This window comes from Quercus robur, chromosome 8 (genome assembly GCF_932294415.1).
Source record: "Quercus robur chromosome 8, dhQueRobu3.1, whole genome shotgun sequence".
Lineage (NCBI taxonomy): Eukaryota > Viridiplantae > Streptophyta > Magnoliopsida > Fagales > Fagaceae > Quercus > Quercus robur.
The window spans coordinates 18978139-19001951 of record NC_065541.1 but is presented as its reverse complement, the minus strand read 5'-3'; the positions used below and the strand labels follow the sequence as shown (position 1 = coordinate 19001951).

General features: G+C 36.9%; 1 protein-coding gene across 5 annotated transcripts; it reads right to left on the bottom strand.

Moving 5' to 3' along the window:
* Window positions 1-17031: 17031 nt before the first annotated feature.
* On the bottom strand, window positions 17032-23289 carry LOC126694901 (uncharacterized). Of its 5 annotated transcripts, none has more exons than XR_007645923.1 (5): window positions 23145-23289; window positions 22544-22743; window positions 20258-20334; window positions 17665-17730; window positions 17032-17244 (listed from the first exon to the last, which is right to left on the bottom strand). XR_007645923.1 is itself a non-coding variant. In XM_050391439.1 (4 exons), the coding sequence occupies exons 2-3, from the start codon at window positions 22718-22720 to the stop codon at window positions 20278-20280; spliced, it is 234 nt and encodes a 77-aa protein (XP_050247396.1). In that variant the 5' UTR covers window positions 22721-22743; window positions 23145-23289; the 3' UTR covers window positions 17032-17244; window positions 20258-20277. The 5 variants fall into 5 exon arrangements, 2 of the variants coding, with proteins under 2 accessions (XP_050247396.1, XP_050247395.1); XR_007645922.1 differs by having other exon boundaries at window positions 20264-20334; XR_007645924.1 differs by lacking the exon at window positions 17665-17730 and having other exon boundaries at window positions 20179-20334.
* Window positions 23290-23813: the final 524 nt, after the last annotated feature.

Below are 23813 nucleotides of genomic sequence, written 5' to 3'. Positions count from 1 at the left end.
ATGATCTTTAGTATCTAGAACTTCACAGTAGCACAGAGGAAATCCCACTTGATCTTGACATTCCTTAAAGCCTTGATTCCCTCCAGTTTGTAGTCTGTAAAATTGGTCTTGGTACCAAAATCAAAGCTACGAACCCATCTATTGATATCATGAATTGTTGAATAAGGAAAATTTTGATGGTTAGCCATGGATAACTCTTGCTTGTGATTATTGTGTCTTGTTAACCTTGATGCAGAGATTTGTTTGCAGGATAGATGCTAAAATAAGCTACCTCAGTCCTTAACCAGGTTTAAATAAGTTTCAAGAGTTTGTACTTGACTAGGAAAGCGTTTCATGGTCTCAAACGAAGAAAAATTTTTTCAAAAAACTCAAAAACACAACAACAACAACAAAAAAAAAAAAGGCGTTGGAAAAGTGCGAGGAATCGGCTCGAAATTGGGTGTGCCAGTCGAGTGTCGATTGGCACCCAGCTTAACCGAGTCCCACTCACCCTGTTTAGTGTTTTTGGGCACTTTCTGGGTCCTTTTTTTTACTCTGTTCTTCACTCAAAAAAAAAAAATTTGGTTGTGCAATAAAGTTTCTCAAAAATTTCCGTGGATTGTCAAATTGGGGCATTTAGACATGCCTTGTCTATTTATTTTCAAAAAAAAAAAAAATCACATACATCACTATTTTTCAAAAAAAAAAAAAGGGAAAGGAAAGAGAAAAGTAATTAAATCAAGATTTTCCAGAGTCAGGCATTCATCTCTTAAACTAGGGGCATTCGGCTATGCCTTATCCCCTCTTTCTAGAACAAGTAAAAATCACTCACTCGTTTTCAAAATAATAATAATAATAATAATAATAATAATCTTTTCAAAAGGTGAAGGGTTATCATGCATAAAGTTTTCAAACTAGGGGCATTCAGCCGCGCCTCATTCAAGTAAGTGCAAATCCCATCAGAAGTGGGCAGATAAGTTCAAATTGTTTACTACAAGACTTCATCAAGTGAATTCTAAACTTTTCTAAACTAAAGTTTCAACAAGATCAAAAGCAATCCAAAGGTAAAGAGCTAAAAGCTGAAATTAATACAAATTGTCCAAGGAATACTTTATTGTTTTTGCAGGAAAAATAAAATATAGGTCAAGCATCATTAAGACTCCAGGTCCACCTACGCGAAGATCTCCTAGACCCATCTCTAGAGGAGCCACCCTTAGTGTCTCCTTCTTGACTTGCATAAAACTGAGATTCTTGTTACTAGTTCTGAAGTTCAAGATTTCTGATCCTCTTTGATAGGCCAAAAACGAATTGACCCCTTGTGATAAATTAATTGATTAATTACTCAAGTTTATTAATTAATCAAATTAACATACAAAACACGTGGTAGTACAAACGAATCACCAATTAAACTAAGTGTAGTGGAAATTAAATTGACACGATGATTTGTTTACAAATGGGGAAAACCAACACGACAAAAACCCCACTGGGTGATTTTAAGGTCACCACTCCCGAGAATCCACTATTATCACAACAAGCAGTTACAAGTAAAGGAATCCCAATACCTTATACCAACCTACAGTTGAACCCTTACCCCAATACCTAATTGGACTTGTTCTGTAGTGACAATCTCTCCTTTTGATGCACGGCTGCCAGTACAGGACTAACCAATTGCGCGGATCCCAATACGCGACTTCAATCACTAACTAGAGAAGGTTGTTGGCTGCAAAGTTCTTCAATTCATCCAGACGATGAAGATCAAGAAGACGCTTGGTCACAAAACCCTACGATGCACAAACACAGCAACTTCTTCACAAGAACGATGAACTAGGGCAAAACTCTGTCCCCAGTCCCAATTTACTTCAACAAACTTTGCTCAACACTTGTGCAACTTGTGTCCACTTTGACGGCCCTTAAATAATCCTTTCATATGTCTAGGGTTGTGAGAAAAGAAAGCCCAAACACATAATCACGGATTATAGTCAAAATAGAACTGAAATTCTGTTTTTCATAAACCTCGACAAATACCCTATCTATCGAGTTGCTATCGAGCCACGGGGCTAGAATCTAGGACCTTTAGCAAAGGTCGAACATGGTGTAAACTGATGATCACCCCAATCAAAAGGGTGCTCGTAGAAAGTAGAGATCATCTCGTCTTTGGACACAGTCCTCAGATGCTCACATCCAGGGTAGTCAGGATGCTCTACCTTCAAAACATGGAGTACATCGGATACCAACTCCAGTGTGACAACAATGCGCGTACCTCGAACGCGAGTATGAAAGAGAGGTACTGAAGAATCAAATACATGCATGTTGGAGTAAAACTCCTGGATCAGCATGGAAGGACATGTGACCAGGACGTCACACAGTGACTCCTAACCCCGACTGTGAATGACATCAGGTAGGTCAGTGTCGATGAAGTCCGCCAAAACGACTTGGCGTTCCGAATGAACACCTCATCGAGAAAAGTTCTCTGAGAAGTCCTTTCGGGTGTCCTCATCATGGAATCGAATAGAAGAGGAGGTAGGATCAAAAGAAGACGATGCCCCGGAATGAAGAGGGTTCAGGGACTGAGCGGATTTACGTTTTGGTGCCATTGACGCACTAACGTAAACTAGAGAGTGAGGGGGGAAGAAAGAAACACTCAAAAAAGTCCCAAACAATTCAAATATACATAAATTTATTCAATGTAAGGTACGTATGCAAGAAAATGCGTGAGCATGTGACGTGTAAAGTAAAAACATCATGGGCTCAGCCCAATTCAAATCTACCAACACACAATCAGTTTAACATATATAACACACATCTAAATGCATGAAAATATAGTTATAATGCATATGTGATGCAATTCATGAGGTTTAAAGATCATTTAAACAAAAACCCATTCCAAAATTTCAATAAACACTTAACAATTTTGAAAAACCCCAAAACCTAGGTCTAAATGCATGAAATGCATGAATAATGAGAGAAAAAGAGATCATACCAAGTGATTTGAAGCAAGGAAAGGCCGAAAATCACATGGGTTGAAGGTTTAGAGAGAGAAGAGAGTGTTTGGGAGGTGAATAGGCGCAAATAGATCGAGAGAGATCGAGAAAATGAGGATTGGATCACGCTGAGACCTATTTATAGGTGTTCAGTAATTCTCGACAGATCGAGGTGTCGAGAGGTATCGAGGAAGGTGTCGAGCTTTAAAAGCTTTGACAGATTCAGCTATTGAGAGGTGTCTAGGTAGGTGTCCACAGCAACCAAAGCTCGATGGATCGAGGAGCTATCGAGGGGACAGGATATTTCTCAATCGATCCACCTAGCTATCGAGAGGTGTCAAGATTGTGATAACAATCAACTGAAGAGCTCGACAAATGGGCTAGGTATCGAGAGGTATCGAGGAGGTGTCGAGATTGCTTAAAAACAGTTTTTCAAGAAGGGAAAAAACACAGATATGAATGCAATCAAACACGTAACTCAACCAAGGATCCAAACATCATTTTGAACTCTTCAAAACATCTCTCAACAATAAAAATGATAAGCATTTTGATCCCAAACCACACACACACATTAAACAAGTCTAACCAATTTAATATTTCAAAAACAAGTCAAGACGGTTTAGTGAGCATACATTAACACATATAAACCTTGTGATGGCCAAATCACATTGTACTTGCACATGTATCAATAGTAGCAAAGAATATTGCGTGTTGTGTGTGAAAAACATCACAAGATTGCATAAGTGTATACATGTTATGATGATTTGAGATATGAGAAAATCACTTTAACTCACACATAATCATAACTGTTTGATGGGGACTATCACTTTCGAGGTACATCATATAACTCCCATATCTCCTAGTGTACACGCTTGAAATCATATTTAAAGCATTTTATTCTTTTTTCTTTTTATTTTCTTTGCATATTTTCTTTTTAAGCAAACCATGCATGGGCATATAAGAGATAGAAAAGAAATACCAAATGATGTTAAGCATTTAACATTGCACTTTTGCTATGCCAAAGCATATAGATGTCATTGACGTTGCACTTTTGCTATGCCGAAGCATACAGATGTCATTTAATGATTGGCGGGCAACAGTGTTGAGATGGTTATTTATGCCTTTCTCTCAGGATTTTCTAGTCCTTCCCGTCAAAAAGAGTGATACGAGTGTTAAGTACAAAAGATAACTTAATCTTACTCATCACAAACAAGAGCCACAAAACTCACTTGCTTAGTTGTGCATAGAGATGCTCATCTAAGCTACAAAAGATACAAAGTTTAGAAAACTTTGTTTCAATGGCCATCCAAGGTACACAAGTACCAATGTACACAAAACACACACTGTTATTGTATTTTTCTGATTTTTCAATTTTTTTTTTTTTTTAGAAAAAAAAAAAAAAAAAAAAAAAAAAAAAAAAAAAAAAACAAAACAAAACAAAACTGAAAATAAATAAACAAAAACATGTTAAGAAAAGCAAATCATAAAACTAGATGCAAATGTATGAGGAAGAAGGAGGAGAGAAAGAGATCAATCTATGGAGATAACACCAATGTTTGGATGAAGGAATTCAAAACGTTTGCTGTCAAGAGATTTGGTAAACAAGTCAGCCTTCTGATCATCAGTGTGAATAAACTCAAGAAAGAGAATGCCATCTTCAACAAGCTCCCTAATGAAGTGATGTCGAATCTCTATGTGTTTGGTTCGAGAATGTTGAACTCGGATTCTTAGAGATGTTGATGGCATTGGAATTGTCACAATAGATGGTGAGATGCTTTTGACAAATACCATAATCATGGAGGAGTTTTTGCATCTATAAAAGTTGGGTGCAACAGCCACCAGCAGCGATGTACTCAACTTCTGCAGTGGATAATGAGATAGAATTCTGCTTTTTGCCCATCTAGGAGACAAGATTATTACCCACATAAAAAAAAAAAACCCCCGATGTACTCTTTCTATCATCAGCATTCCCAGCCCAATCAGCGTCAGAATATCCAACTAAGATATCATTTATGTCCTTGCTATACCACACACCAAAGTCAGCTGTGGTTTTGACATACTTAATTATTCTTTTCAAAGCAATCATATGAGACTCTTTGGGATTAGCTTGATATCTAGCACACACTCCCACACTGTAACTAATGTCAGGTCTACTAGCAGCAAGGTAAAGAAGGCTACCTATCATGCTTCTATAAAGAGATGAATCAACACTTTTACCTAACAAGTCAACAATGAGTTTAACATTTGGACTCATAGGGGTTCTGACAAAACTAGCAGATTCTAAACCAAACTTTTTCACAAGATTTTTAGCATATTTAGATTGAGAAAGGAATATACTTGAATCTTGTTGACAAATCTACAATCCAAGGAAGTGAGTCAACTCTCCAATCATGCTTATCTCGAACTCGGCTTGCATGAGTTTTGAGAAGCCATGAGCAAGTTCATCCTTAGTCGACCCAAGGATGATATCATCAACATGGACTTGAGCCATGATCAACTCGCCATCTTCCCTTTTGATGAAGAGAGTTTGGTCAGCCTTTCCTCTTGTGAACCCATGTGATTGTGTGAGCCTATCATACCAAGCTTTAGGGGCTTGCTTCAACCCATAAAGTGCCTTCTTGAGGCACAACACATGATCCGGGAAGTGTGGATCAATGAATCCTTTTGGTTGAGCCACATAGACATCTTCTTTAAGTAGCCCATTTAAGAAAGCAGTCTTTACGTCCATCTGGTAAAGCTTGAATTTTGGGTGACAAGCTAGGGCAACTGGGACAAATGTTTTATCATAGTCTACTCCTTCCATTTGTGAGTATCCTTGAGCTACAAGACGAGCCTTGTTACGGATCACATTACCTTCCTCATCAGTCTTATTGCGGAATATCCATTTTGTGCCGATGATGTGCTCACCCTCCAGTCTAGGTACTAGAGTCCAGATATCATTCCTCTGAAACTGAAGTAGTTCATCATGCATTGCCTCAACCCAGCTTTCATCCTGAAGGGCTTCCTCAACTTTAGTGGGTTCAACCTATGACAAATAACAAGAATAAGACACAAAGTTAGCAACACATTTATCAACTGTTCACTTTCTTAATGTGAGTTCATTCATGCTTCCCACAATAACTTCAGGAGGATGATTTAATTTAATCCTGGAAGAAGGTCCTTTTTCTTCATGGGATTTAGAATCTGGTGATATGGGTATATCTGCAGAATCTTCCACAACACTAGGAGTACTAGGAGTATTTGGAGATGTGGGCTCTTGTTCAATAATTTCTGGAACTTCCTTTGGTTCAAGAGGAAGAATTTCTTTAGGGAGTTCCTCACTAATCTTCTTAGAACCAAAATCTGAAGACTCATCAATAACAACATTCACTGTTTCCATTACCTTCATGGTTCTTTTGTTGTATGCCTAATAAGCCTTGCTTGTGGAGAAGTATCCTAGAAGTATTCCTTCATTGTTTCGAGAGTCAAATTTTCCCACATTCTCTCTATCCTTGAGATTAAAACAAGTACTTCCAAAGATTCTAAAATACTTCACATTCGGCTTCCTTCCTTTCCATAACTCATATGGAGTCTTCTTGGTACCAAGTCTGAAGTTCACCTATTAACCGTATGACATGCAATATTAACGGCTTCTCCCCATAAGTTTCTAGCCGCATCCTTGTTATGCAACATGGCTCTGGCCATCTCCTGAATAATCCTGTTCTTTCTTTCTACTACACCATTCTGCTGAAGAGTAATAGGACCAGAGAATTCTTGAGATATACCTGATCTTGTGCAAAAGAACTCCATATACGAGTTCTCGAATTCTTTACCATGGTCACTTCAAATTCGATCAATCTTCGGGCTCTTTTCATTTTGCAGTCTTGTACACAAAGCTTCAATGTACTCAGGAGCATCAGACTTAGATCATAGGAGAATGACCCAAGTGTACCTAGTGAAGTCGTCTACCATAACCATGATGTATCTCTTCCCACCAAGAGACTCGGTTCTAGTTGGACCCATGAGATCCAGATGTAGAAGTTCCAATGGTCTAAATGTAGCTGATGTCTGAGTGCCTGAATGCTTAGATTTCATCTGTTTCCCAAGCTGACATGGTCCACACACTACATTGCTCATTCTACTGAGCTTTGGTATCCCCAAGACTGATTCATGCTTAGATACAATAGAAAGATATTTGTAACTAGCATGTCCCATCCGTTGATGCCATAGATCTTCATTTTACAAACGAATGTTGTTGCACACAATATCAGCATCAGGAACCAATCCATAACAGTTGTCTAGAGTGCGAACACCACTTATGAGTTTCTTTCCAGACTCATCCATGATTAGAGACTTTCCCTTTGAGAATAGCACCATGAAGTCTTGATTACATATCTGACTTATACTCAACAAATTCACCCTTAGACCTTCTACATATAGAACATTTGCAATGTCTGGCAGTCCAGGTAGAGAGATGATTCCCTTCCCTTTAATCTGTGATTTGCTCCCATCACCAAAAGTAACATTACCACCTTTCTTAGACTCGAAAATCTTGAAGAGAGATCGGTCTCCAGTCATGTGTCTTGAGCAACTGCTGTTAAGGTACCACAAACACGTGTCTATAACTTTAAATGCTGACTTCATCATAAAACACACTTCGTGCTTAGATGACAGATTAGTGGGAATGGTGCTTTCTCTCATCTGCCTTTTACGAGCTAAGCCTTTAACTTTCACTCTTCTCAGACGAACTCCTTTGCACATTTTCATTCTGAGATAGTCTAGTTTCTTCTTAGTCAAACTGAGATCTTTTCCAATAGTCATCCTAAGAGAATTCAAATAACTTTTAAACTTGTGTTTTCTGAGACACTCAAACAAATAGAGATTAGAAAAACAAGATGTATCTAAAAACAAAGATCTCTTCAAGCCGGCTACAGCCATGACAACAGGGGTCAATGGATCAACACAGCAAAGATTAACCCTAATCAGAGTGTGCCTGCTTTGATACCACTTGATAGGCCAAAAATGAATTGACCCCTTGTGATAAATTAATTGATTAATTACTCAAGTTTATTATTTAATCAAATTAACATACAAAGGCGTGGTAGCACAAACAAATCACCAATTAAATTAAGTGCAGCAGATATTAAATTAACACGGTGATTTGTTTATGAATGAGGAAAACCAACATGGAAAAAATCCCACCAAGTGATTTTAAGGTCACCACTCTCGAGAATCCACTATTATCACAACAAGCGGTTACAAGTAAAGGAATCTCAATACCTTATACCAGCCTACAGTTGAACCCTTACCCCAATACCCAATTGGACTTGTTCTGTAGTGACAATCTCTCCTTTTGATGCACGGCTCCCAATACGTGACTAACCAATTGCGTAGATCCTAGTACGCGATTTCAATCACCAACTAAAGAAGGTTGTTGGCTGCAAAATTCTTTAATTCATCCAAACAATGAAGATTAAGAAGATGCTTGGTCACAAAACCCTAAGGTGCACAAACACAGCAACTTCTTCACAAAAACGATGAACTAGGGCAAAACTCTGTCTCCGGTCACAATTTGCTTAAACAAACTTTGCTCAACACTTGTGCAACTTGTGTCCACTTTGACGGCTCTTAAAATAATCTTTTTATTTGTCTAGGGTTGTGAGAAAAGAAAGCCCAAACACATAATCATGGATTAGAGTCAAAACATAACTGAAATTCTATTTTTCATAAACCTCGATAAATACCCTATCTATCGAGCTGTTGTCGAGCCACGGGGCTAAAACAACTCTTTAAGCTCGATAGATAGCTAGCTATCAAGCTTTAATGAACTTGCACTTTTCAACTTGAATCTTGGACAGACTTGCATGGATTAACACTTGATCTTGAAACAAAGTTTCTTGAAGTATTAAACACATCCTAGATCTACCCAAATACAAGTAAAGTATGTTTTGTCAAAGGATTAGCCAATTACATAAAATGGTGACATATGTTTCTAACAAGTAAATCACATATGTCCTAACACTCTCCTCCAAGGATCTTGTGTTGGCATCAGCTAATGCCATTCAGTTGGTCTGAAGAATTAACAAAGACAAGTGTTAGATCCATTATCATGAAAGTTCAAGCAAAAACTCTCGGAAAGCATCATCATATACCCAGTTCACATCATTGAGCACATATTGAGAAGATTGGGTGCATGCTACCAGTTGCAACCTCCAATCATCCGCATGCTTTCTTCCACAAGATTAACGCCGACTTCAAGCACAGATTCACCAGTTCACAAATAACCTAACAATTCAAAAAAGGCCCCAAAGCCAAGAATACAACATGATCACACAAGGGTTTCCAACCAAAAATTCCAACAAAATTTCCACACTCATCAAAGGCAAAAACCCAGGTTCTAAGGAAGAGAAGCTCGTTGGTTACCTTCAATTCAAATCGAGGTAGAAAAGCCTATTGGTCATCACGATTCAAGATTGAGATAGAGAAGCCTCTCAATCGCCCCAGGTTTCGAGTTAAAGAATCCCCTTGGTTACCTTCCCTTCAGATCGAGGCAGATAAGCCCCTTGGTCGAGACAATTAAAGATTGAGATAGAGAAGCCTCTCAATCGCCCCAGGTTTCGAGGTAGAGAAGCCCCTTAGTTACCTTCCATTCAGATTGAGGTAGAGAAGCCCCTTGGTCGTCATAGCTCAAGATTGAGATAGAGAAGCCTTTCAATCACCCCAGGCTCCAGGGTAGAGAAACCCCTTGGTTACCTTCCATTTAGATCGAGGCAAAGAAGCCACTTGGTCACCACAATTCAAGATTAAGATAGAGAAGCCTCTCAATTACCAAGTTCCAAGGTAGAGAAGCCTGTTAGTTACCTTCCATTCAGATCGAGGTAGAGAAGCCCCTTGGTTGTCAGAATTAAAGATTGAGATAAAGAACCTTCTCAATCACCTTAGGTTTCGAGGTAGAGAAGCTCCTTCGTTACCTTCCATTCAGATCAAGGTAGGGAACCTCTTGGTCGTCATAATTAAAGATTGAGATAAAGAAGCTTCTTAATCGCCCCAGGTTCCAAGGTAAATAAGCACCTTGGTCACCCACAATTCAAGATTGAGATAGATAAGCCTCCCATTCACCCTACGTTCCGAGGTAGACAAGGCCCTTGGTTACATTCCATTCAGATCGAGGTAGGAAAGCCTCTTGGTCGTCATAATTAAAGATTGAGATAGAGAAACCTCTCAATCGCCCAGGTTCCAAGGTAGAGAAACCCCTTGTTTATCATCCATTCAGATTGAGGTAAAGAAACCCCTTGGTCACCCACAATTCAAGATTGAGATAGATAAGCCTCTCATTCACCCCAGGTTCCGAGGTAGAGAAGCCTCTTGGTTACCTTCCATTCAGATCGAGGTAGAGAAGCCCATTGGTCATCACAATTCAAGATTGAGATAGAGAAGCCTCTCAATCGCCCCAGGTTCCGAGGTAGAGAAGCCCCTTGGTTACCTTCCCTTCAGATCAAGGTAGAGAAGCCCCTTGGTTGTCGCAATTAAAGATTGAGATAGAGAAGCCTCTCAATCACCCCAGGTTTCGAGGTAGAGAAGCCTCTTGGTTACCTTCCATTCAGATCGAGGTAGAGAAGCCCATTGGTCATCACAATTCAAGATTGAGATAGAGAAGCCTCTCAATCGCCCCAGGTTCCGAGGTCAAGAAGCCCCTTGGTTACCTTCCCTTCAGATCGAGGTAGAGAAACCCCTTCGTCGCCCATAATTCAATATTGAGATAGAGAAGCCTCTTAATCACCCCAGGTTCCAAGGTAGAGAATCCCCTTGGTTACCTTCCCTTCAAATCGAGATAGATAAGCCCCTTGGTCGTTACAATTAAAGATTGAGATAGAAAAGCCTCTCAATCGCCTCAAGTTCTGAGGTAGAGAAGCCCCTTAGTTACCTTCCATTCAGATCGAGGTAGAGAATCTTCTTGGTCTTCATATCTCAAGATTGAGATAGAAAAACCTTTCAATCACCCCAGGCTCCAAGGTAGAGAAAACCCTTGGTTACCTTCCATTTAGATCGAGGCAAAGAAGCCACTTGGTCACCACAATTCAAGATTAAGATAGAGAAGCCTCTCAATCGCCTAAAATTCCAAGGTAGAGAAGCCCTTTAGTTACCTTCCATTCAGATCAAGGTAGAGACGCCCCTTGGTCGTCATAGCTCAAGATTGAGATAGAGAAGCCTTTCAATCGCCACAAGTTCCAAGGTAGAGAAGCCCCTTGGTTACCTTCCATTCAGATCGAGGCAAAGAAGCCACTTGGTCACCACAATTCAAGATTAAGATAGAGAAGCCTCTCAATCGCCTAAAATTCCAAGGTAGAGAAGCCCTTTAGTTACCTTCCATTCAGATCAAGGTAGAGACGCCCCTTGGTCGTCATAGCTCAAGATCGAGGTAGAGAAGTCTCTCAATCGCCCCAGGTTTCGAGGTAGGGAAGCCCCTTGGTTACCTTCCATTCAAATCAAGGTAGAGAAGCCCATTGGTCACCCATTATTCAAGTTTGAGATAGATAAGTCCCTTAATCACCTTAGGTTCCAAGGTAGAAAAGCCCCTTGGTTACCTTTCATTCAGATCGAGGTAGAGAAGCCCATTGGTCGCCCATAATTCAAGATTGAGATAGAGAAGCCTCTCAATCGTCCCAGGTTTCGAGGTAGAGAAGCCCCTTGGTTATCTTCCATTCAAATCAAGGTAGAAAAGCCCCTTGGTCGCCCACAATTCAAGATTGAGATAGAGAAGCCTCTCAATCACCCCAGGTTCTGAGGTAGAGAAGCCTCTTGGATACCTTCCATTCAGATCGAGGTAGAGAAGCCCCTTAGTCACCCCTCCCTCCCCCCCCCCCCCCCACCACATTCAGATCAAGGTAGAAAAGCCTCTTTATCCACCCCAGATTCAGACTGTGATAGAGAAGCCTCTCAGTCACCTCAAATTTCAAGATTCAAATCAAGTTTATCAGTTGTCAAGTAGGTCATGTATTCACAATTTTCATTTTTCAAAACAGCAAAGCACTAATTCTGTGTTCCAAGGTTTTAGGTTCTAATGCTAGGAAATCTTTAAAAAGTCAAACTTGATTAAATCATGGCTGCTAAAATCAGTGTCTTTATTTTACGTTGACATTCACTTTGCAAGCTCTGTCAATGAAGGGCATTCTGTAAACACTCGATTTACCCATAATTTAGTCTTGGAAGATGACTAAAGTAACCATTCATATACCCAAAATTTAGAGCAGCATTACATTCATTAGTTCATTCATTGCATATCATAAAAATGATCTTGAGGTTCTAACGGTCGCAATGGTATGTCCGATTTCCAAATTAGACCGTCGGATTGAAAGATATCATATGATCACGTTTGCACGGTCTGCATGCATTTTGTTTAGGTGGAACCGTCCATGCATGATTAATTTAAATTAATTCTTATTGGTTAGACAATTAAAATTAATTAAATAATTTTGTTATTGGTTGTTAGTTAGTGTTAAAAATAGACTTGCTTGCATGAGAATAAAGTGGATAATCATATAACAAAGAAGTTGTGGATAGTCAAGCCTTTTTGGAATGTTTATCTATAAGATAATTAACACTTTAAAGACCTGAATATCCAGAAAAATGGATTAATTTTTAGAATACGGATTAAAAATGCATCTAGGTACAATTCCCGGCTCAAAAATCCTCAAAAAAGAAGTCCAAATTGGACCAAAACTCAAACACGGGCTCAGCACCTAAGAGGGCCATTCGACACTCTTGGAGTGCCGATCAGCACTCTCCAAGTGCTGATCGGCATATCCCAAGTGTCGATTGGCCCAAATTTTTGGCCCAGCCCGAGGACTCCCTAATTGAGATAAAGCTTATCTTTTTCGACTTTTTTGAGATAAGGATGCATTCCAATTCGTATTTGATCTCATTCAACTGATTTTTTGAAGCATCCCAACCTCTATAAATAAAGAAAACAAATCAGAATTAGGGTCTCTTCTCTTCTGACTTTTCAATTCCCCTTACGTCAAAGGCGTTCTAGAGGCTTTTGCTTTAGGAACTTCTTTTTAGTAAGTAAAGTATTTTAGGCTTCAAAGAGGTGAACAAGCTTCTTTGATTTAAAAATATTCTTTTATTAGAAGAGCACGCTCATGCAAGAGGTATTCTGCTTTTCTTCTTTCTTTTCTTCTTCCATTAATTTTTGTTATTGTTTGATGCATGAATATATTTAGCATGTTTTATTATGTCTTGTTCTTGATATATAATTACCATGCTTCGATACTTTGCTAGAATTTTCTTTAACATGTTCTTAGATGATTGTTTATTATAATTCTTTTTCTTAAGTTTCAAAATCTGCTAATGACTATCAAAGATTATTTTAAAATTCAAACACTGATTTGTATTTTTAGATCTGATTTTTTTTTAGAAAAAGTTTTCTTTCTTACAAAATTGCAGATTTTGAAATTTAAAAGAAGGGATTGAAAGTTAGGTTGAAGTCTTTTCTTTTTTAATATGTGATGCATGCATAATAAATTTACCTCATGAATGTGAATCCTCTTTCAAAAAGTCTTTTTTTTTCTTTTTTTCTTTTTTTTTGTTTCTAAAAACAGATTTGATTTTTCTCTTACAAACCTAAAATTATTTTTTACAAAATCTCATTTTTTTTTCTTTTACAAAAACATATATGATTCTAACAAATCAAATCTTGTTTTTTTTTTAACTATACATAAAATAGATCTGATTTTTTTTCTTGATAAGATTTTTCTTCTTAACCCTATATAAAAACGAATCTAATTTTTTTTTAACAAAATCTTATTCTCCTTGTTTCTAAAAATAGATTTGATTTTTTTTTAACAAACCAAGTCTTTTTTTTATCCTCAAAATAGATCTGAATTTTCTTTAAAAAAGAGGACATATTCACAAGGTAAATTTATTTAAATTAATTTTTGTCAAGTGTCTGTCATGTGTGTTCAACATATCATTCAACATCATGCAAAAAGCGTATATTGGTCATTAGAGTCTAGAAGACTAGACTTTGTCTGGGCGGAATAGGTGCCTAACACCTTTCCATTCCATAACCTAGCTCCCGAGCTTAGGATTTTTGGATAGGTAGATTAGTGCTTTGTCTTTTAATTTTGGTAGATTGTAACTAGGACCAAAGCTTTGTATTCTTTTGCATAGATTATAACTAGGACCCAAAGCCTTGTAAGGTTAATTTACCAAAATTTTATTTTTTTTATTCAATCAATGACATTCGACGTATTTTGAATATGTAATTTGTATTTAGTTTTTCTTATTTTTTATATAAAAAATAAATGGCGACTCCATACCACTACCCCAAAAGAGAGGTGCTCTTACAAGCACCCGAATCTCTTTTTTGAAAGGGCCCAAATTTCACAGCCTCTCACAGGTTTAATCACCTCAATGAATATTTATTGAAAGAAGGATTTGTAAATAATCCAATTTGTCCATGTGTTTTTATTAAAAACTCATAATCTAAATTTGCAATTATTGCGATATACGTTGATGATTTGAAATCTTGTAGTGGCTTCAGAAGAGCTCAAAAAAAACTGCAAATTATTTAAAAAATAAGTTTGAGATGATAGATCTCGGTAAGACAAAATTTTGTCTTGGACTGCAAATTGAACATCTTCCAAATGGAATTCATATTCATCGGTCAACATACACAGAAAATGTCCTAAAACAATTCCTAATGAATAAAGCTCACCCCTTGAACACTCCAATGGCAAGTGGGTCAGTAGATGTCAAAAAGGACCATTTTTGTCCTCGAGAAGATGATGAAGAAATTTTTTGTCCCCAAGTACCATATCTTAGTGCAATTGGTGCTCTAATGTATCTTGCAAATTGCACACAGCCTAACAAGGCCTTTTCAATAAATTTATTAGCAAGATATAGTTCTACACCAACTCGAAGACTTTGGAATGGAATCAAGCATGCATTACACTACCTCCGTGGAACGACTGACTTGGGATTGTTTTATCCAAAAGGATCAAATCCACAATTGATTGGATATGTAGATGCAGATTATCTTTCCGATCCACAGAAATGCCGATCACAAATAGGGTATTTGTTCACTTGTGGCAACACTACCATTTCATGAGATCTGTTAAGCAGACATTATATGCTACTTCCTCTATACATTCAAAGATTATTTCCATTTATGAAGCAAGTTGTGAGTGCATTTGGCTAAGATCAGTAATTCAACATATTTGAGAAAAATGCGGCTTATCATCAATCAAAGATAGCTCCACAATCTTATATGAAGACAATGCTACTTGAATTTCTCAAATCGGAGGAGGATATATCAAAGGTGACCGAACGAAGCATATCTCACCAAAATTCTTTTATACACATGAGCTCCAAAAGAACGGTGAAATTGATGTCAAGCGAATACGGTCAAGTGATAATTTTGCAAATCTATTTACTAAATCATTACTAGCTGCAACATTTAAGAAGATAGTGCACGACGTTGACATGTGTCATCTTAAAGATCTTTGAAGATATATATAATCATGAGAGGGAATAAATGATCAAAATGATATGTGCTTATTGTACTCTTTTTCCTTCGCTTAGGTTTTTTCCTATTGGGTTTCCTTAGCAAGGTTTTAATGAGGCAATTTAAAGGTACTCAAAAGCTTACTAGAATACCATACTCTTTTTCCTTCGCCACTAGTTTTTTCCTATTGGGTTTTTCCTTGGCAAGGTTTTAATGAGGGATATCCTTAACGAGTGGTCATCCAAAGGGGAGTGTTGTAAACCTATATATAAGAACTTTTGCTCCCATTGTAATGTGCAGAAAAATATTAGAGAAACACCAAAAGCAAAAGAGAGATATGTATATCAGTTCTAGAAATAATATGTTGTAGTTGATGACCATTACCACTAGACAAGAAGCAATTTTGGTGTGGGTCTTGTCCCACATCGAAAAGTTTGCTTGGTATGCATGTGTATATCAACAGCTCCGCGACTCTAACTGCCTTGGAGTTGGCGTGTTGTTGTTGTTGTGTGTGTGTGTGTTATCAAAAAAAAAAAACCCCATGTGTGGGTCTTGTCCCACGTTGAAAAGTTTGCTTGGTGTGCGTGTGTATATCAATAACTCCATGACTCTAACTATCTTGGAGTTGGTGTGTTATTGTATGTGTGTGTTATCAAAATAAATAAATAAATAAAATAAAAAGACAAGAAGCAATTTAAATATAATATCATCCTCATCTTTTATTTTCTTGCCTATATATTTCATCTATTTACAACAATTACTGTATTGTGACTTAAAGTCAAAATTGGCTGCCTCTAAAAGCTTGGTGTTATAAATTCCAGGGTTCACATTAAATTGGGTCCGGCTTAGGTTATACATTTCAACAAAACCTCACTGAATAAACCCAAAAATGACGGTTGACTAACGTTACGGATAACTAAACACCTTCCTTCAAATCTCACATAGCTCTACAAGCGTGCTCACAGCTAGAACCCATCTTAATTTACACCTTTCTCTTTTTTTTGAGAAATTTTACACCTTTCTCTTTGCAGGTTGCATCAACCGTTTTCTCGAAGTACATGTTGCCCTGCTGCCCCGATGAACATATTTTACTCTCTTTTTTAGAAACAATTTGATCATACATTTGGATCAGTGTTTAACAAGTAACAATCAATCATAATTTGTTAAAAGTTCAGCTATGATCATAAATTTGGATGAGCTTTTGACACCAAAATAAAAAAAATATAAATAAAAAATCCTTTTTAATGCTCCATAACATATCCTTAAAACATATCCTCTTCAGTATCTAGCTCAAATTCCCTTAAAAATCCCAGACCCGTTTGATCAAAATATCAATCAATCAAAACCCCACCCCCCCCCCCCCCCCCCCCCCCAAAAAACAAAAGTCTGATGGTTGGTGATGAAAACAGAATATGAAATACAAAAAACGCTCCGTAACATACAGATCAATTGCAAGTTGGAACTGAGCCCATGGCGAATTCAACATGAGAAAATTGTGGCAACATCTTGGTAAAATACCCAAGAACTTCTCAACTAATTAATCCCAAAAGAATTGAAAACATGATGCAAAGAAGTAAAGCCAAATTGATGATCAAAGAAGCTTATATCATTAGCATATTTGTCCACAGATTATCAAACAGTATATACAGAACATGTCAATTTGGAATAGGTATGAAAGATATTCACAACCACTAAATATCAGCATGCCAGAAATGTGCGCTGTGCATCACTTTTGTACACAAACCACGGGGTATAGAAAGGTGTTTCCAGGGATAGAGGGATCCTAGATCTGTCATTCTGCAAACAAACAAAAATAAAAAGTAAGTCAGATCAATTGGAATTATGGTCTCTGCAAAAGGAATGTTTTAATCCAGTGGAGATCAAGTATTTCCCCAAATTTAGCATCATAAAGTATAACAAAATGCACCCAGGCACATAACTTATCTACTGCATGAAATCATCATTCCATTTAAAGATTTAGTAGTTTCAAAAAAAGCTTCACTAGTGCTCATTGTGGCAATCAGCATAAACCTCTAACCATAACCATTGGAAGTTTGTAACATGAGATGTAACCTTTCTTTAAAGCATATCATGTTTCCCAGATGGGCCACGCTGTATATTTAAGCATGACCAACGTGCAACCAGAATGAGCACTGGTAATGAGCTACATATACACCCATTACATGGAATAATGCGCAAACATTCTCAGTTTCTCACCCTTGGACAAGTGTAATGAAGATGTCAGTCCACAAAAATTCTTTTTTACCATCTAAAGGTTCGCACCTACAGAACAAGTGTGACAAAATTGTAAGTCCAAGAGAGGTCTCTTTTGCAGAGCAAAATAGTATTGCCAGATGCTGGGCAACAAGTGTTCTGATTAAACAAAGGATTGGAGACTAGAGAGAGTAGCATAAAACAAACTGATACACATACAAAGCCACTCATACCAAAAAAACAAGTGGAAAGTGAAAAATGTTAGACCTAGATGGCAAGAAAGCAAGTGCGGAGGAAAAGGCAACCAAGAAGAAGAAAAAGAAAAATAACTGTTTATATTCTGGATCATGATAGAGTCATGGAGAAACTTAGTAACATATTATTATCTCAATCATGCTTGTTTTGGGGAAAAATGATTGAAAGCATCTATAAAAAAAAGTTGAAGATGTTAAGACAAAACTGATTCCCCATTTGTGGTTTGGAAGCATCAACAATCCTAATGCAAATGAAAAAATAAGGTAAAAGATGGTGGCTATTAATCCCTTTTACAGATATGTAAATGTACTCAGATGTAAACGTGCTCAAACAAGGTAATCAAAATTGGTCCAATATGCCACAAGACAAGAAAAACTAACTGGAATGCCATGGTCATTTGCAGCAAGCAACACAAGTACATTAGTAAGCACATTCGCATTAATTCGTGTAAAAATTTCTGTCTATTTTAGCATAAGAACTTAATTTTTCTATTTTACATACTCACTTTTCAAAACACTCCACATCAAATTATCTATTTAACACTACATTTCATTAAAATACTATTTTTTTATCAATTTTTTTTTATTATTTTCCAAAATCATCTCTCTCTCTCTCTCTTCAACCAAAAACCACAACATCTTTGTCTCTCTCTCAGAAATCACTCTCTTCTTCCTTTCCAAAACTCTCTCTCTTCACAACTAGTCTCTTCTTCTTTTCTATTTTACATACTCACTTTTCAAAACACTCCACATCAAATTATCTATTTAACACTACATTTCATTAAAATACTATTTTTTTTTTATCATTTTTTTATTATTTTCCAAAATCATCTCTCTCTCTCTCTCTTCAACCAAAAACCACAACATCTTTGTCTCTCTCTCCGAAATCACTCTCTTCTTCCTTTCCAAAACTCTCTCTTTCACAACTAGTCTCTTCTTCTTTTCTATTTTACATACTCACTTTTCAAAACACTCCACATCAAATTATCTATTTAACACTACATTTCATTAAAATACTTTTTTTTTATCAATTTTTTATTATTTTCCAAAATCATCTCTCTCTCTCTCTCTCTCTCTTCAACCAAAAACCACAACATCTCTGTCTCTCTCTCCGAAATCACTCTCTTCTTCCTTTCCAAAACTCTCTCCCTCTTCACAACTAATCTCTTCTTCTTTTCCAAACCCAAGGCGTTCTCTCTCTTCCTCCACAACAGTCTCTTGGTCCTTTCCAAACTCAAGGCTCTCTCTTTCCTCCTCCAAAAGGATCATAACCAGTCTCCTCTTCCTTTCCAAACCCAAGATTCTCTCTCTCCTCCTCCATAACCAACTCACCCATTGCACAGATCCTCAACAAAACAGTCAATGATTCTAGGTTCTCCCACGCACCGATTAGCCCGCATAATCACTGTTCTCACTCATGGTGGTCCAATCGGCATCCTACCCCGCCATCACAGATCAACCCATCTGCAACTAGATCCACAAAAGCTCAAGCAACCCTATCCACCAATAGGCCTAATCAGCAATCTTAGGCGACGATTCCAAATTCCCCCAACACACTGACGAGCCCACATCATCACCATTCTCACTGGTGGTGGTCAACAAGAGTATTAGTGGAAGAAGGAAGAAAGAAGAGACAGAGAGAGTCCAAGATGAAGAAAGAGAGTGAAGGGAAGAGAGAGAGAGCAAATCTGACATGGGACAGTGGAAGAAGAAAATATTAAAATGCAAAGCTATTGTAGCCAAGTATATTTACACGGCTATTGTAGCAATTTTGTAAATTTGCAGACTTTTACAATCACTGATGTGGGTATTTTTTTGGTTAAAATGTGTAAATTTTACACCTTTTGGTTAAAACCCATCAGTGATTGTAAATTTTACAATCACTAATGTGAGTGCTCTAAGGAGCTATGTGGCCATAACCTGATGAATAACAACTAAATAACATAAGGGATAATCATAAATAAGGCTTTGTTGACTAGACTCAAACAATTAGTCTATAAATTGACTGCATAACATATAGCTGGGAAAAAAATATTGTAAGAAAAATTAAATTTTTGAAGAAATAAACAATTAAGGACTCTTTTTTTTTTTTTTTTTTTTTTTCAACAATTAAGGACTCATATTTTACCCAAACAATATCATGCTTAACAAGAAAATTGAAACATCAACAAACAGAATACAACTCAATGATTTACCATTAAAAAACATACGTGTCCTTGCATCTAATTACAGAATCTCAAGCTTGGCAATACAAAAGCTAAACCTGATAGGTATAGAAATCATAGTGCAAAGTAAATAGAAACTTAATCTTGTTGCAGAAGTTCAATTCAACTGAAACTGACCACTACCTAGACAGGTTGGTTCACAGAGATAGCCCAGCAAAAAGCAACTCCAACTCCTGATCCTGTGCCACAGTTCTCTGACATAAGAGGCATAAAATCAATAACCCATATGGCTTAAAGTCTAATTGTAATTAATTAATTAATTGTATAAAATGCATAGAAGTTCATGTTGTATATCAACCAAATTTGTACTTGGATAAGAGCTGATGAATTTCAAAGTATCGACCATGACCTTTATGAGCGCTATGAGCTATCATTCTTTTTCCCGCAATCTCACCGATGTCAAGATTTTCCAAGATGAGGAGACATGATGAGGAACATAACTAGGAGCCCCCAGTGAAGACTTATACAAGCCAAAGGAAAAAGCAGGTTCTATTGCTCAAACATTAATTTGGGATGGTTCAAATGATGGAGATCTCTCTTGGGACCTTGCTTAGTTAGTCTAAGTTGAATTGAGCCTTTTTTATTGTTTATTTGCTGCTAGATCAGTTTTAATTAAGTTTAACTACAACAAGGGCAATCTGATAAATTCCAGGCTTTCCGGAATGGGCTGACCTTGGGCTGTACCAAAAACCCAAGAGTCTTATTTTGTGTTTCAAGTCCTGTTCCTATTTGTTTTAGAAGTACTTGCACACTTTTTTTTATTGTTATTGGTAGTCCTAGTCTTTCAAGGAATAAATTATTTAGATCCTAATCCTTCTAGGAAAGGATTTAGCAAAGCACTAGGCTGTGTTGTGAGAGTGGTTTCAATAAAATTTCAGCAGCTTATATTAACCATTGAGGTTGTGATGCTTTCTCCTACCTAAGTGTGATCACTTAGGAGGTGTGATTGCCTAGTGTTTATCTTTCTTTATTTCTAGCTCTATTCACTATTGTAACATCCAATAACCATCACACATATTAAATATCCAATCTTTTTATTACTCAACCCTATCTAAACCTCAAACATCAAACCCTCTTCAAGAACCCATCAAGATTTCATCAATAAATTTAATTTAGTTCTGTATTACTAAAAATTCTACAATTAAAATTTCTTGGCATTTGATAAGGAGAGGAATGTAGGGTTGTAAACTATACTGTCTTCAGTATAACTTATAAGAGTGATTAAACCTGCAAAAATACCAAGGAAGAATTTCAAGTTTGCCAAAAGCCTTGTAGATCAATTGGCTGGCACCTCCTAGTGTTTCCATGACATCCAAGGTTCAAATCCCCTCTCCCCCATTGTAACTGTTGAATAATCAAAAACAAGCCCACCAACTTACCTTTGCAGCACTAAGCTTGAGATTGATGACCCTGCTTCCTTGGGGCTATGCAATGACCTTTGAACTTTCACAAATATAATCTGCAACTCTCTAAGATTGTACATGCATTCCTTATGAAACTTTTTCCAATATCTGAACTGTGAGTTGTAGAGAAAAGAAATAAAATTTTCTTTTTTAGATCACATTATGTTGGAATTTGTTTGGACACAACATAGACAGTAGACACTCCAAATTTTGAGCATCCAATGGTTACATACCTCCCTACTTCTGCTCCTTGTGCATGTGCTTTCACACTACCGGCATCAAGAAAATGGAAAATATTTGTGTAACATTAAAATTCTATGGTAAATATCAACAATCACTCATAAGTCCTAAGCTTTTAAAAGGCAAGACTGGTTCCTATACCCTCTTTTCCACTTTCTACAATTCTACAATTATATTGTTCCCACAACTTAAACTATTTTTTAAATAAGTAATTTTTAGCCCCACAGGGAGGGGGAAGGGGATACTCAAGCTAGTGACCTCTGCTTCATGAGGTATGGTCCTCAGCTGATCATACTATCCCTAGAGGTTACTTCACACTAACTCTCAGTAATACACAACACCATTTACACTGTGAATCCAAGTTTCCAATTGTGCTATCCCTTGGGGTTAATCCACTTGTTACCATATATTAAAGAGGGAATAATGTTCTTTATAGACAAAACAAATTCTCTCTCTTATAAACAAGTAGTTCCTTAAACCTGTTAGCATTGACCTTTTACACAATGCTTATAACATAATCGGCCCTATAAAGGAATTGATCCCGGTCAATCATACTAAAGGACGAATCACAATGTCCAGCTTTCATTTTCTAAAACATTAATTTTTTTTTTTTTTTTTTCCCTAGACTCTAAATTTCCTCTTCTTCTTCATTGTGACTCTAAATTACCATTTGAGCAATAACAACACATAAGTTAATTTTATATACTCAAATCCACTTTCACAAATAAAAAAAATGCACGATTTAGATGCGATGCCAAACCTGAATGGACATAAGTTGCAGTATCTTATTAAGAACCCGCAAGCGATGAGTAGCATACGTGCTGTTAGCAGGAAGTCGGTTCATTCTCTTCATTTCGTCATGAACTGCAGCCGTCTTCTCTTCATAACCCACTTCCTTCGACTGACTTTTTAACTGAGTACTAACTCTAGTGTCCATCTATATACACTTTTCAACCAAACCTATTTTTGAAAAGCACAACAAGATTAATTTTATCACAATCAAGAGAATACCCAACAATGAAGCAAACAAATAAGACCCAAAATTTTTAAGTTGTTCTCTATTTCAAACTCTAGGCAAGTGTAAACCCTAGTCCCTTGTTTGGTTGGTAAGAAAATTTACAGGACTGAATTTTTCTCGGGTGAAGCAGGTTAAATAAACGATGGCGGGCATCAAGGATTATAATTGAGTGTTGAATTCTGTGTCTCCGTAAACAATAATAAAAAAAAACTCTTTTTACGATTCGAAAATTCTAAATTCATAGACACCGCCAAACAGAGTCTTATTATAAGCCATAAACGAAGGAATAAAGCGAGAAAAGAGAAAGGAGAAAAAAAAAAAAAAAAAAAAAAAAAAAGCTTACAATTACAGGAAGCGTAGGCCAATCAATTTCGAAGAGAGAATGATTTGAGAGATTGAAGCTTAAACTACACGAAGACAGAGCCACCGTCTTTTACTTTTCACACAAGGTATTACTGATTACTGAAAAAAGCGAAACGTACCGTTTTGTATTGCGTAGGCCAAAGTTGTCAAATCGTTTGCCGCATTTCAGCGACGCAGCAAACGGCGCCGTTTTCAAGTAGATACAAGTTTTTTTTTTTTTTGGGATAAAAATATCATATAACAAAATTAATATTGTTAATTTGTTACAAGAGGAACAATTTTTTTTTTTTTTTCAAAATTTTAAAAAATGTGTATTATTTGAACTAGGGATAAGTTCATTATACTTTCCTTTTCTTTTTTTTTTTTTTAACTAAACTTACTTATAGTCTATAAGGTGAAATGTGGAATTATCTTAATTTTATAATATACTATTCCTCAAACACAGGTTAGGGAGAAAATAGGAAATTTCAAAGTTTTCAAGATTAAGATTGCATACAATAGGGATGAGAGGAACCACAATTTCTTGATTTATGGCCTGTTTGGATGTTAAAAAATAGAGGGGGAGTAGAGTAGAGTGAAGGAGAGTAGTTTAATTACCTTGTTTGAAAGTTTTTTTAAGGAAAGAGGGGGAGGGATTTGGAGGGGTTTG

Excerpts from the sequence above, each read along its gene's own strand:
- LOC126694901 (XM_050391439.1), bottom strand. The coding sequence starts at position 22,720 with ATGGACACTAGAGTTAGTACTCAGTTAAAAAGTCAGTCGAAGGAAGTG. Across the intron at positions 20,335-22,543 it reads TGCAACTTATGTCCATTCAG|AGAACTGTGGCACAGGATCA; the intron begins GTTTGGCATCGC and ends CTCTTATGTCAG.